Source organism: Calypte anna, chromosome 4A, assembly GCF_003957555.1.
Source record: "Calypte anna isolate BGI_N300 chromosome 4A, bCalAnn1_v1.p, whole genome shotgun sequence".
NCBI lineage: Eukaryota > Metazoa > Chordata > Aves > Apodiformes > Trochilidae > Calypte > Calypte anna.
Window position 1 is genome coordinate 22,664,693 of NC_044248.1, and position 14,890 is coordinate 22,679,582.

General features: G+C 37.9%; 1 protein-coding gene across 1 annotated transcript; it reads right to left on the bottom strand.

The window, feature by feature from the left end:
- Positions 1–5,099: 5,099 nt before the first annotated feature.
- C4AH4orf47 (chromosome 4A C4orf47 homolog) lies at positions 5,100–14,890 on the bottom strand. The gene is given in 9 exon segments (XM_030450021.1): positions 5,100–5,199; positions 7,005–7,179; positions 8,733–8,910; positions 10,128–10,203; positions 10,293–10,356; positions 10,359–10,429; positions 11,687–11,906; positions 12,952–13,136; positions 14,681–14,890. Coding segments are annotated over 8 exon segments (930 nt in total). The 5' UTR covers positions 13,049–13,136; positions 14,681–14,890; the 3' UTR covers positions 5,100–5,150.

Genomic DNA, 14,890 nt, shown 5'->3' on the forward strand with positions numbered 1-14,890 from the left:
CTGAGAAATTTCCACTATTTCAATGTCTGTATACCAGAATCATGAAATAAATGAGCCTGGAAAATTATTTTTTACATTTATGCAAACACTGACTTTTTTCTGCATCACTAGTTCATTCTTCTTCCTCATGCACTTTTGCTTGGGAACAAAGCCTTCTGTCTTCCTCACCTTTCATGGCATAATTTGTAAATTTATAAAATTTTGTAAATTTTTGTAAATTATGCTTCATAAAACAGCCTGATTTGCTAGTGTAACTTAAGGACAAGCTGAAATGTCCAGTTCAAAAATCGAAAACCATCAACCATCAATAAGCCATTCCTAAATTTTAAGGGCAAATTTCTCCATCAGTAACTCAGTAACTCCCAGTAAAAGGTTCTGATTCTAGTTCATGTAAGAATACTGAAGAAACATTGCCATTAATGTTAGAATAGGAACAAAAAAGCCCTCCGACATTGGAAGTGGGGGACAGATTACAATGACAGATTTTATGTTCTATTACTTTATGGATGCTCAATTATCAGACAAAACTTGTTTTTCCCCTTATGCTGCCACAGGAAAAAAAATATTCTGGAAAGTAAGTAGCTAAAAGAGAGCTTTATGTTTGTTGTTGTTGTTAATGCTGCTGGGCTAATTCCAGCAACTAAAACTCTTCAGCTGTCCCTCGACAGGTGTAAAGCAGTTTCACTTTGTACTTTCCAAAAAAACATGTGAGAATTATTTGGAGAGCTGAAAAACCTTGACTATTTCAGCCTATGCCATTCTTAAGGACTGAGAGTCATGATCCCAACTTAACTCTTTTATCTACGTAATTGCAAACTATCCTTCCAAAACATGTTCAAATGTACCATTACCAGGCCTCTGTTAGGACTGCGGAACTATAATCTTCTGATGCTGGAAGTACACGCATAAACTTTTAGCATAAGCACTGAATACAAGCCCCCATGACTGAACAGAAACAACCCAAATTTTTCAACATCTCCCACCACTTTTGCTCTTCCTATTAAAAAAAAAAAAAGAAAAAGTCAAAAGAAATAACTACACAACTTGAATGTGCAATGAAAAGTTTGAGATTGTATTTGTTTCTTCCATCCACAAATCCTGTCAGTCTTTAGTATTTCTGCAGTATTATTTAAATATTTTTAAACATTATAATTTTTAGAAATAGATTTGTATTTAGAAATATATTTAACTGTAACTAATTAATTGTTAGATAAAAGCCTGACACAGATCATAAGTAAAATAAAAATTTTTAAAAAACGGAAAACACCACATTTTACCTTTGACAGCTTTTCAAAACAATGTCAATGATGTATGTTAGCAGTTGCTTTTCCAAACAAAGGTTTCCCATGTAGGTCAGCCATACAGGTGCTCTGTGAGTAGCAATGACACTTAACCTGTGTTGAATTGCAGACTGTATCCCCTTGAGACCCTGGTGCTGCAAAGGCACCGCAACCCGTGATGTCTCAGAAGGGGCAGCACATCTGGAAGTGTCACTGTGGTGAGGGACCAGAGCTCTTTACATAGGCCAAGGCTGATGCAGCCTCCTGCAGAGGAACTGCAGCAGGAGGAAAAACAGCACAGGGAGAGAAGGGCTGCTGGAATGAGGAGCTGTCCCACCTTCTGCAGCAGCCAGTCCCCACACCTGACCCTTGTGACACAAGTCTCTTGAGGTACATGTGTTGCCGTGGTGGCTTCACCTGTTTCACTGAGATCCTCACTCTTGGTGGGAGCCTGGGCTGCTTCCTCAGAGACCTTCCAGACACTCAGTCTCCCATAGATGACCATTTCCTGTGCCACGAACAGCAGCAGGACTCAGGCAATCCAGAGAAGGAGAAATAAGCAAGGTTCTCAGTTTTCCCTTGTTAGATCTGAAATGGCTCTTCCTGGGAACTTCAAGCTCTGTTAATTGTAGAGGTGGTTGCTTTTATTTGCAGATAATCACACAGTAGGAGCAGAAGAACTAACTGACCTGCAAAGAATATTTTTACTGCAGGATGACAAGGCATAAAGCATAATTTCCATATGGTGTATCTGGATGGGTTGTACTCTCCACTTGGTAAAAATTGGCTGGATGGCCTGGCCCAAATAGTTGCTGTGAGTGGAGTTAAATCCAGCTGGTGGCCAGTCACAAGTAGTGTTCCTCAGGGCACAGTGTTGATGCCAATTCTCTTTAGTATCTTCATCTGTGATCTGAATGAGTGAACCTTCAGTAAGACTGTAGATAACAACCTGCTGGGCAGAAGTGCTGATCTGCCTGAGAGTAGGAAGGCTCTACATGAGGATCTGGACAGGCTGGATTGATGGGCTGAGGACAAATTGTGTGAGGTTCAAGAAGTTCAACTACTGTTGAGTCATACTGGTCTCAAGGTGAGAGTTTTCATGCTTAAACACAGGCTGGAAGACTTGACCAACAATTCATGTTGTATTTCTATTTTCATTGATGCCAGGAAATGTGAAGCCAGTCTAGAATTTCTTTAAGACATCCTGTGAACAGCAGTAAGGATACATTTCATTAATATTCTACAATGGTACAATAATTCTTTAATAAAAATTAATAAAGATATTTTGCTGTCATGTAATAGGTCAGATAAATAAACACTGAGTATTTTTAAAATTTTTATAATAAATTAGCTTTGATTTACATGACAAAATTTCTTGGACTACACAAAAAAAACTGACAAAGATTACTAAGTTGGAGGTAAATTGTACATTTAAAATCACAGTTCCATTTGGGACAGTAACTATTTTGAGAGTGAGATCAAATTTGTTACGAACCTTCCATGTACACAAAGTGAAATTAAGCTGCTCTTGGGAGAATACAGCAGCACTTAGGTGTTGTCAAAAACTTGAGGAGGAGCAGCAAACAGATGTTTGTAAATAGAGGTGACTCCATTCATAACAGCTTGCTTGTGGTCTGGTTTTGAACAATGCTTAATGCTTTGAGGTCATCAAAACTAAAAAACATATATTTTAAAAATAGTTCTTACACAACATTATAGTTGAAATAAAGTATAAGTTGTAGTTGTTCTACCATGGATGGACAGCAAGGCAGGGACTGAGGGAGCGAAGTCCCTCCCACTGTAAGAGAAGACCAGGTTCATGATCACCCAAGGAACTAGAATGTATTTTAGTCTATAGGACCAGAAAGAGATGCATACCAGAGTCCTGAGGGAATGAAGGAAGAAGCTGCTGACTGAGCTTTCATACACTGTTCAAAGAGTGGCACTCACACCACACTGAGACTTTAACTGGTAGGACCGGAGTCCCTTCACAGCCTCTGAATCCAGGACCAGTGGTGCCTCTTTAGACCACACACACTCTCACTCTCAGGTACCTCCTCTTCTTCCAAGCTCTACTCTAGGTTTCCTGGAGCAAAATCTCAGGTATCAAATATTATACAAGAAAATAATCTATTCAGTAGGTACAGCTCAAAATAACAGGTCAAACCAGGTCCTCCAGAGAAGAACCCCAAATAAAGAAATCCCTGGGCAATTATACCCTTACAATTTATACACCCATCCCTCACACACTCTCCTTATGTTCTTCACACACCTTTTTAGTCCAACAGTGATTCCTGGCCGTGGGTCTTATCGGACTCTGACCCCAGGTAGGCCATTAACTGAGTTGCAGCTTCTACTGATGGCTGTAGCCTCTTTATCTTCTTATTTATGCTTCTTGTGCACCTCCTCACTGGCAGAGCAGGGGAAACTGAAAAGTCCTAGACTCAAAATAAGGTTTACTTGGCAACAACTGAAGTGTCAGTGTGTTACTATCATTACTCACACAAAATCCAAAACACAGCACTGTCCCACCTACTAGGAAGAAAACAAACTCTATCCTGGACCAAAGCATATCTAGGTGAAAGTCCACAGCTTGCCACCTAAGACTGCAGCAAATCCAGTTACTAATGCTAAGCAAGTTAGCTGCTAATCCTAACATCTTTTAACACCACTCTCCATAATATTTCAAACATCATAGCAGTCAGGTGAAGTCCCTGCTGACTGGAAAAAGGGAAACACTGCACCAATTTTATAAAAGGGTAGAAAGAAGGATACTGGGAACTACCCACCTGTCAGCCTTAACTCTGTGCCTGGGAACATCATGAAACATCCTCCTAGAAACATGGAGGACAGGAAAGTGATTCAAGACAGTCAACATGGCTTCACCAAGGGCAGGTCTTACCTGACCAACCTAGTGGTATTCTATCATGGAGTGACTGTATCAGTGGACAAGGAAAGAGATACAGATGTTATCTATCTGGGACTTCTGTAAAGCCTCAGACATGATCCCCCACAACATCCTTCTATCTAAATTGGAGAGATACGGAATTGCTGGGTGGACTGTTTAGTGGATGAGGAATTGATTGGATGGTTGCTTCCAGAAGGTAGTTGATAAACAGCTCAATTCTAGATGGAGATCAGTGACAAGTGGTGTCTCTCAGAGGTCCATATTGGGATCAGTACTGTTTCAATATCTCCATTGATGACATAGGCCAAGAGGATCAAGTGCACTCACAGCAAGTTTGCAGATGACACCAAGATGAGTGTGTGGCTGACACACCTGAGGCACAGGATGCCATCCAGAGAGACTTGGACAAGCTTGAGAAGTCAGTCTGTGTGAACCTCTTGAGGTTCAACAAGGCCAAGAACAAGGTCATGCACCTGGGTCAGGGCAAACCCCAGTATAAATACAAGCTGGGAGGTGGAATGGAGCAGCCCTGCAGAGAAGTACTTGGGAGTATTTGGGGATGAAAAACTAAATGAACCAGCTATGTGCACTGGCAGCCCATAAGGCTAAACCATATCCTGGACTGCATCAAAAGAAGCATGACCAGCAGGTTGAGGGAGGTGATTCTGTGCCTCTGCTCTGCTCTTGGGAGACTCCATCTAGAGAACTGTGTCCAAAACCGTTTCAAAAAGTACACTGTTTTCTAAAAGAACTGTTTCTAAAAGTAAATTTAAAAATTCCAATCAAGCAATAAGTTTAAAATGTATATAAAAATACAACCCTAGACTTAATAAATAAATGATCTTAAAGAATTTATTAAAGCTTTATATTTAGAAACAAAAGATTTCATTCTCAATATTTAAACAGGTTGGACTGTTTATTATAGAGTCTAGAAAGTGTACCCTTCATTTGACCTTTTGTACCTAATAAGATGCCAGCTGTGCAGTCTTGTAGTTCTTTACATTTAGTGATCTGAAATGTAAATAAGCAGAAAATTACTTGTTTTTTACAGAATATAAATTACAAAAGTTTTTGTAAAATGAAAAAAGAGTTTTGTAAAAATAAAACCTGGTACTGCCAGTCTTGTAATTAGATTTAATGGCTTGCATTCTCATGAAGTCAAAGTTACTTCTATAAAGCTCTGTGTGACAAAGAATCTACACTAGCAAATCCAATTATAGGATTATGGTCCAAATATCAGTAGATAAGCTTTCCACTGGAAAGTATACTGAGCTGTAGTTCAGTGGGGAAACAGATTATTTGGAAAATGTCTTATCACATTTCCTAAAATCTATGAGTTATGAGCTTCATATTTATAAGAAATTCATTTCACAATTCTCATTCTATTAAACCTAGGAATAATGAACCAAAAATAAATACATTTCTTTAAAATTCTTAGGAGGGAATACTAGTAGAGAATTTAAAATACGAAGTTTTATTTGTCTCTACGGAATTTTGGATATGTGAAACTATTCTCTTTACAAATATTTTTAATGAGTCCATCCTAATTGCATCAGTGATAACATGGTGATACTTCACAATCAGTGAATATCTTCAGTGAATCTTCCAATATTGAAACCTATTATTTCACATACAATTAGAGGGTTTTTTCATAATAAAAATATTTCATTTGGGGATGTGAATTTTTATTCTATTTGTGAATTTTTACTCTATTCATAAAACACAAAAGCAAACACATTGACAAGAAGTCTAAGCAGACCAAAATACCAATCTTACTCCCTTTTGCTCGTTCAAAAGCACCCAAGCATACATGAAAGGTTGTACTTTTTACATCAGTGTTACTGGTTAACACACTTTTTGGTGTACCAAGAAGTTACTTTCAATTCTTTCTTACTTTCCATTAGTATTGGAAAGTAACATGAAGTAATATGCCATATCAGTGTAAATAAAAATTTCAAACTATCCCTGCAACTTAAGAATTGAATACACAATTGTCAATTCATGCTGAAATAAAGCAGATAAATGGGCGAATAAGGGAGGTGTATTTCTTCTTCACATATGATATGTAAAAGACAAATCACAAATGTGAAGCAGATTTCTCTATGACAGTTTTTCAAATTTTAATCAAGAATTTCTACATTTGTTATTATTCATGGAGCATGCAAAATAATATGTCTAGCTGTTCTGCATGCAATCTTAGAAGTCTACATTTGAAAGTAATTTATCTATATAACTTTGAAGAACACAGTCTTCATTCCTGCTTGAATTACAACTGAGCCAAAAGCAGAAAATAAATTTAAGGTTTATATTTTAGTAACATAAAAAAGTATAGAATTACATGTTAATCTACCACACTACTATGTATGTATGTACTATAAATCTCTTCTAACATTACACAGTGACATGTTTGTGCTTAGGAATCCACTTTGGGTACTCTTGTTTCAAAAGCTTCACAGGTTTAGATTATCTAGTATTATGTTTGCCAGCAGAGGGAGACCAATTTCATTCCATAAACAAGGGAAACAACGTATTTTGTTGAACTTCCCTGGTATTTTTACAATTAATAAAATAAATTTTCAGAGTGACATCTGTATAGCATGATTTCAAAGGTCTCTATGATATGCTCAGCCTTATGAAGCAAACTGAATTAACAGAACAGAGCAGGAATACATTTAGAAGCTAAGCTCCTTAGATATCTCTCATCCTTTTCTTAGTAATTCCTTTCTTCAGTTATTTTAGACAGTAATGAACAGCTGTGGTAATGACTTCTGGTAGACAGTATACATGAAGCATGAACTCAAATTGAAGGAGCTTACCTTGAGACATTTAAAGTTACTATGCTTGTAACAGGTCTGCTTTTTGGTCCTGGAGGAGGGCTGAAAAATCCGTTGCTCCTTGGTAGTTCTGCAGTCTGAGGCTTTTTTACTATATAAGGGTCAGTGGAATGGCTTGGGTATGGATCAAATGTGCCTGCTTTCATGCCCCCAGGCTGAAAAAAAAATAAATTTTTCAAGAGACAATCTACAATATAATTAAAATACTTGACTTAAATAAAATATTTCTCATGCAAAAGCAAGTGAGGATACTGAATAACAGACTGCACCATGTATACATAAAAAAACCAAATATGCCTTAAATTTGCATTGGAAACTTTAAGGAAAATTTTAGTCATTATTTTGATGTATTCCTAGTTTTCAATTTCTTTTCTAAGCCTGGATTTTGAGGAAAGGATATTAAAAATGTGTCAAAAAAGTAGAAACATAACTCACTAAAATGAGCTATGTTGTGGCAAAATCTGAGAATTCCTGTGTCACTATCAGTTTGCCATGTGCTGTACTGGTGTTTCCTGATTGTTCATGTACAGCAGGCTTGGGCACCAGTACCAATCAGATTTCTGACACATGGGATTAAATACACCATTGTTTTTCCTGAAACATGTCCACTAGTACTACAAGAGTGGCAAATTTCAGTTTAAAAACATGCAGAGACATGATTAATTCTGTGCAATCCACAAGCACAGCAAAATGCCACAGTCCTCCTGTTCCTGAAAAGTGCAGGAGTAAGTGATTCAATCAAAATATATCAATTTAGCCCATAAGAATTTACACAGCAGAGCGGGAAAATATGCAGTGGCTTGGGAGTACAGATAATTTAAATATATGGTGTGAAGTATGGGGACTATATGGTGTGAAGGATGGGGAAGCCTGGAGGAAGATCACCAGCCCTGTCAGCCAGATGCAGTGCTGACTTTCTAGCAGCTAAATTTTCTAAACAGAGTCCCATTCTGAAAACTCTCAAATGCCTCATATCCACCCAACACAATTATTCTTGTTGTAAGTATTTTTGCTGTCTCTTTCTGAATAGTTATATTTTTCTTGCTACCATCATCTCCCTCAGATTAATCAATGTCAGTCGAATAAGTAAAGGGTGGAGGACATAATATTAGGAAAACAGTGTTTAGCAGAGCACAGTATCAAATGATTGACAACAGAACTCCAAAATGAAGGACTGAAAAGGGACAAATTAAGAAGTGTTACTGTATTAGGTATCTTAAGTCATTTAAGAAAGATATTTATGCATCTTAGACCCATTTCAATGTGAAACTCAGTTCTAGCCTAAGATGAAATGGCATAAATTTAGTAGCTCATCACAAAAAATATACCAAGATGGAGCTCTATGGAATGCAAAACCATAAATAATGACACTAAACAACTGGAACCAATGAACTATGTCCCTATATATCCTTCATATCAACTCCAGGCTTTATTTCTTTTGTCTTCTAAGCCCTTCAAGTATATTTGTTTATATCCCTTTCCTCTTTTTCTCCTAGCTACTGAAGAGCTGGCAAATTCTAAATCAGATTCCAAATGAGAGAATACATTGCTTTGTAAACTGGAAACTAAGTAAATGGAATACTATCTTTTGTAAGAAAAATAAGAAATTAATAACAAAAGCAAATATTTATTGCTATCTTAATAATGTTATACTCAATGCAGTATGCAAAGCTTTTGACAAGAAATATCTGAATATTTAACTAACTAACCTTTTACCAGGAGAACTTGGTTTGAAAGGTGGTGCAACTGGCTTTTTTGGAACTGCTTTCTTCACAGGTGGCAAAGGTTTATCATTAAAGTAGGGATTTGCATCAAAATACTCCTGGGGATATAGATTTAACTTGAAAGGCCCTCCTTTAAGCAATTGTTTATGTAGCTCTCGTGCTTTCTGCAAAACAAATACTTAGGAAAATTGTAGAATACTGGTAAAACAAATCTTGAAGATTTTTACTGTATGTTATCCTAATAGAAAAAAGGAAATAATTTTAATTTATTTCTTGGATAATGTTAACTCTAACTTTCTTTGCTCTTGTTTGATAATCAAGGTATTTTATACACCACCATGTACAATGGAATGTCGATCTACTGAGCAGGAAGCACAACAATCACTACAAAAGTATGTTGAGAAAATGTCAGGAAAAGCACTGTTCATCTAAGATGTGTCTAACAGTATGGTATACCTCTGTCTTGGACATGCATGCATATATAATGCTTAAACATTCTATATGCATGCATCCCAGCTGCTCACATTTGTGACCCCTGGCCACTACAGCACCCAGACTCTGAGCACCTTACTAACCGTCTCTGAGAATCGGTTCATTGTGCCATGGGAAATGTTGACTATTCTTCCCAGATTCCATTTCAAAATAAAATAGGTTAAAACATTACCCAACAATTACAAGACAAGCACATAATGTACCATCAGCAATACATTATCACTTGGCAATTCATGCTAATTAATCAGAGCAAATTGCTTTTCTCCACCAGCAGAAACCATCTCACCTCCCTCTTTCCTCTGTTCTCATTTTGTGTTCTGAATGCTTAGTTTTGAACTGAACTTGGCTCAAATGAAGGTAGCTTTGAAACTTGTTGTTGTCCTAGACCAACATATGTCCTCCTGCTGCTATTTTTCACTACACATGATGGAAATAATACGAGATAACTAAAATCAATACAAGCAATTCATGAGCTATCTTATATTTGTAAACTTATGTGAAAAAAGGAACACGTTTTTTTTATATAGCACCTAGGATAATGAGTTCCCAATCTTTTAACAGCAGCACAAAAGTATTAATGTTCTCACTATTGGCATTGCTTGGTCATTACTGCATCGTAGCTTAATGTCTCCAAATAAAAAAAAATAATGTCAAATCATGTGCAGAAGAACTTATGTAGGATACCACCCAATGCCTCAAGGAAAAAATAATAAATGAACAATGCCCAAATCTTTTTTGTACATGATGCTCATTAACTTGTTTTCCTTCCTGCACTTCGTAAGCAGACATTACTCATCTCAAATGAAAGGAAACAGCACAAGTAACAAGTTCATTCGAATTGTAATAAATAATCATGACACTAATTGATAATTAAGGCAAATATTTTTACCTTTGCATTTATTCTTTCTAGATCATACCCATCAGGTTTGTGTGGATATTGTTCACCTATGGTAAGGTTTGCATAACTGGTAAAAGACAAAATTAATTACTTAGGTGCTCGTTGTACTCACAAACATTTAATAAAATACTCTGCAAGAAGCGAATTGTGAAGTACCCATATCCAGTTCCTTTCTTTCCTGGATTGTATAAAAATTCTTTCCCAGGTGGAACATATCTTTTCTGGATTTTCGTTGAGCACTAAAGTATGGAAACGGTCCTCCTATGGTTCCATATATAGGTGCCAAGTCACATCTAAAATTAGTAACAAGCACCTGATAATGTTTTGCAATACTCTCAGGCTTCCATAGTTAGTGTACTAAACCACAGTAAGAAACACAACAAACCCACTATCCCAAGAGTTAAACAGAAAGTCAGATCAGATCCAATGGCCATGGATCTACTACTACATCAGTCACGTTCACAGTACTACAAAAGAAAAAGAAACACAATGGCAGCAGCCATCAAGTTTTAAGGTATTTTAATAATACAACTATTCTTAGTAGGGGTTCTTTTAATTTTGCCCCAACAAGGTGAATTAACACTGGTAGAGACCAATTCACAAATAGAGACCCGGAGGAGTCAGTTAAACAGACTTGATGCTTGATGACAGGACAGTCTTTCCTACAAGTTTAAAGAGTGTTGGTATGATAATGGAGTGGCAAGCAACATGAGGTATCTGTCTGAAATATTTTTTTCCTGGGAGATGTTAGGACTGGTTAACTTTTTGTGTTGTCAAAGAAGAAAAGTAAAAGGGGGCATTGCCCATTTAGGAGAAATGCCTCTGTCTTCAAAACTGCAGCAATTCATAAAGACCATTTTTTAAAGACCAACTCGGAAAACAGTATTTGCTGACTAATGTATGACATGCTCTTGACGTACATGATCATGCAGCTGCTAGGAGAAAACTGAGACAAACTAATTAAATAGATGAATGGCAATTTGGTCCACTAAGCCACAGGAACAGTGGTTCAAAAAACAAAAACAAAAAACCCCAACCACCCCAAAACCACCTCTCTGTCCCTATTCCCCAAAAAACCACAAAACAGAACAGAAAAAATAAGCAGTGGCTCCTCTATGAGATCTGTCAGCTACTCCAGAGTGCCAAGATAGTCTGCTTTGCTAGTACTGCCCACAGTTATTGTGGGGAGAAAGCCAAGTACCTCAGTGAGTTCCTACTTAACAGGGCCATTAATGAATGACAGGATTAGAATGCCAGGATAACATTTGTCATCTTTGCACAGAGCACTAACCTTCCTGTTCATTACCCTCTCTTTATTTAGGGAATTCATAAACTCACATTCAAAAAAAAGGGGCAAAATGATATTTCACAGACATTTACCTTGGCGTTTCCTAGTTCTCAAATACTTTATTTCATATTCTTTAAATGTCAGTTCTGTATGTGGCTTTTTATATGCCAGTAACAAAATAAGAGAGAACATATGGAGAAAGGCCCAGGCTTCAGTCACATCTTCAGAATATGACAATTTAAAACATTACCCTAACACTTACGGCCATTTGTCTCCATCAGTTGGAAGGAAAGCTGTGCCCAAATTTTTCTTTGATTCTGTCATTCTATAGCGTCTCCGTAGCCGAACAGGGTCTGAGTAGGCTTCAGCTTCAAAAACCCGCACAAACTGAGGATCAAAATAACCTGCCTGCAGAGCTGACAATGTTTTGGACCCCCCAGGTAACATCTGTCTGTTCTTGTTTGCAGCTTCATTAAAAGGACCTTTAAAAAAGTAAGCACTGTAAATACCTGTTCAATGTTAGTGGTTCTCTTAGCCTATATTAAAGAACTAAGGTCTGCATGTGAGTGGCTCAAAAAATGTACCAAAGATCACTTAACTTCTGAATCACACATGTAAATAATGGTTGTGCCTGAAAAACAATGCTATAAGAAGGTGCTCACAGCACCTAGTTTTAGTTTTCTAATTCCTGCGCTTCCTTGAGGTGCAATGGAGTGACATTGGTTATTCCAGACTACGTTTCAGAAGTAGAGCCAATCCCTTTTTATAAACAATAAGTAAGACTTAAAAGGAGCATCTTTCTCTTCCATCAGATTACAGACCAGCTAGAAGAGCTTAAGAGCCTCCATTTGGGTTTTGAACACTCAGCAGCAAAGCATCAGCTGGGGTTCTGGTGGGCATGTTCATCACTGACATAACAACACAGCAGAAATGTCTGTGCTGAGAAGTCAGGATTGTTTTGTGTTTATCACGTTAAAGGAATCTGCAGAGGGTCAATCTCTGTAACCTTACTTATTTCAAAAATTACCTTTTCTTGGTGAGTATTCCCATGAAACAATAAGAAAAGCAGAATGTTATTTTAAAGGACAGGATGGGGAATATCACACAAGAATCATAGCAGAACAGAAAAAAATATGCAACACTATTAAAAATGACCAATGCAATCATCAGAGTAACAGAAAACCTGCTGAGAGAGCACAACCAATAAACACTACTGTTTTTCCACAAAAGCGGGAAATACTGGTAACTTACAGGAAAATCAATATTGAAAAGAAATGCATACACTGAAACATTTTATCAATCCATTATGTATACATATTACTCAGTTTTACTGTATTTTTCCTTTCTTCAATATATTCATTCCAGCATATCAAGCCTTTCTCTAAATAATGTAGGTCTGAGCAAGGAGTATGTAATGAAAATCAGTTCCTTCTAACAAAAATATTTAGAAAATGCAATTCTGAAAGTAGAAAGATACTAGGGGAAGTGCGTATCGTTAAAGAGAGATTAAATTAAACGCACTTACGCATATAACGTGGATACATATTTTGTCTCCAATGGTAACATAACCCATTTCACTGAAGAGGCCAATCCTCTCCATATCACTTTCCCTTTCTGCAGGCATGGCTGGATCTGTTTGTCAGTGCACTACACTGAAAGGGTTGGAGTATCCTTGTTTGTTTGTTCCGCTGCGAATGTCTATTAATCTACACCTGTAAACAAAAAAGTCTATTTAAGTAAAATTGCAAGAAGTTCTGGTTTTAAAATATTAGCAATAAAAGTAATCCGAATAATCTACAATATGATTGACAGCTTTGATGCTTATAGGACAAATGTGGGATCCAGACACCATTGTATCTCCTCTGTAAACAAATTCAAAGATAAGCAGAGAGAGCAAATCAAACGCATTTGTAATAAAACTGGTGCAACTCTTACTGAATTTGCATAGTTGGGGCTAAAAAATTTTAACAGGTATCTTCAGGATACTAAGGTGACCATGTTTTAGTGGCATTAACATGCCCTAAAAAAACATGCCAAAGCAGCCTCCTTCACCCTGTGGGTTATCACCTCTAGCAGCAGTTTTCAGTCACTTTCTAATAACGGTACAAGAAGGTCTGTGTATGGACAAGTCTCAGGTAAAACATGAGAGGAATTTTGGAAGCCATCTAACTGCAATCCGAGACCTAGTTGTGGTAAATATTTCAAATTTCTTCTTGGTTGTTACTGCAAATTATTTACAGCAAACGCTAGCTTTCCCTCATCACTCTCATTGGAGCCTGACAGAACTAAGGACGGATAGCCTGGTCAACAAGGAAGGAGGAACCCAAGGGCTGAGCAGAGATCAGCTTAGCACCTGAGATGATGATTATCAAACAATTACCAGATAATAGATTCCAGAGTGAAAACTAGTTGAAATGGGAATAAAGAGTCGGATAGAGGAAAACTGCCTTGAGGAGGAAGATAACTAATACCAATAAATTCGCCAGGGAAGGGAAATTAAGGTAGGAAGAAATTGCTTAGTAAATTAGGAAAGCTATTTCTTGAAGGGTCATGAAATCTAAGAAATTACAAAGAAAAAATAAATCAAAGGTATGCAATATAATTGGCTGAAGCATCTGTGTCTATACAGGTCAAAAGAAAGCAGTGGAATTAAGACATTAGGAGTAGAATACAGGGTTAAAGACAATATAGGTGTTAACTGTGGGGGCAAAGGTAAGATGGAAGTGTAGGAATACAGTGCAAATTCCTACAGCATCAGTTACTCTTGGGTATTGTTTTTGATTACTGTCAGATAGAGACATTGGGTAAGGAACCCAAGGACGGGTGACAAGGGAATAGAACTGAAAGAAGGACAGAAAATTGACCCTTGTGAAACGAATTTAAGGGCTTGCTGTTCCGAAACTAATTTGGGCTGTTTTGTTAAGGATAGGAACAAGTTTACCAGAAATAAACAGACCTGGAGTTAAATTATATACAGTGTAAAAGCAAGTATCGTTGATTCGAGGGATTAACGGGAAGGATTTTCGGACCTCAGCAGTCCGAGGCGACTGAAAGAGAAACGAGGAGGTGGAGGAGCCTGGCAGCAGTATTCCCAGGCAGCAGACAGGCAAGCAGATTCTGGAGCTTCTCCCCAAGAACGTTAGGGAAGGTGAGGAAACCCCAGTAATTGCGCCACAGAGCGCTGATACCGCACCAGCTGCGTCAGGCACAGGTATGGATGCATACCCAAACTCAAGAAAGGTCACTTTCTACGCACCATTACCGCAGGCGGCCGGCCCACCAGTACGGGGACGGCTGGTGAATCAAGAGGGAACGGCGGGCACCGAGCTGCCGGAACCAGTACCACACTGGCGGAGAACGTACACTAGGCGGAGACGGCGGGGCAGACCCCAGGCCGCCTCCCGCCTCTGTTGGGTGCCAGTTACCCAGGAGTCGGGAAAGACCAACAAGCAGAGCGGGAACACCC